This window comes from Salpingoeca rosetta (assembly GCF_000188695.1).
Source record: "Salpingoeca rosetta unplaced genomic scaffold supercont1.15, whole genome shotgun sequence".
Taxonomy (NCBI): Eukaryota; class Choanoflagellata; order Craspedida; family Salpingoecidae; genus Salpingoeca; species Salpingoeca rosetta.
In genome coordinates, this window is record NW_004754919.1 from 125,053 (window position 1) to 125,274 (window position 222).

The following is a 222-nucleotide window of genomic DNA, read 5'->3' on the forward strand; positions in this document are numbered from 1 at the left end:
ATGCACTGCACTCTTCTTCACTATCACTGTCACCGTGAGATAAGCAAGCGTATCACACACACACACACGCACACACACACACACACACTCACACACACACACACACACACACACACACACAGACGCACACACAGACGCACACACAGACACAGACACACACCCCACATCACCCCTCACCCCGTCCTCCCGCCCCCTTGTGAATCATCAGCGGGCTGCTGCTGT

At 55.0% G+C, this 222-nt stretch overlaps 1 protein-coding gene across 1 annotated transcript in view; it reads left to right on the forward strand.

The window, feature by feature from the left end:
* The window catches only part of PTSG_05817 (uncharacterized protein), a gene marked incomplete at its 5' end in the record, with an annotated part of 3,535 nt that continues 3,313 nt past the window's right edge, over positions 1-222 (forward strand). The window contains one exon of the mRNA XM_004992653.1: positions 1-34. Coding sequence (XP_004992710.1) covers positions 1-34 — 34 coding nt within the window. The remainder of the gene's footprint in view (positions 35-222) is intronic.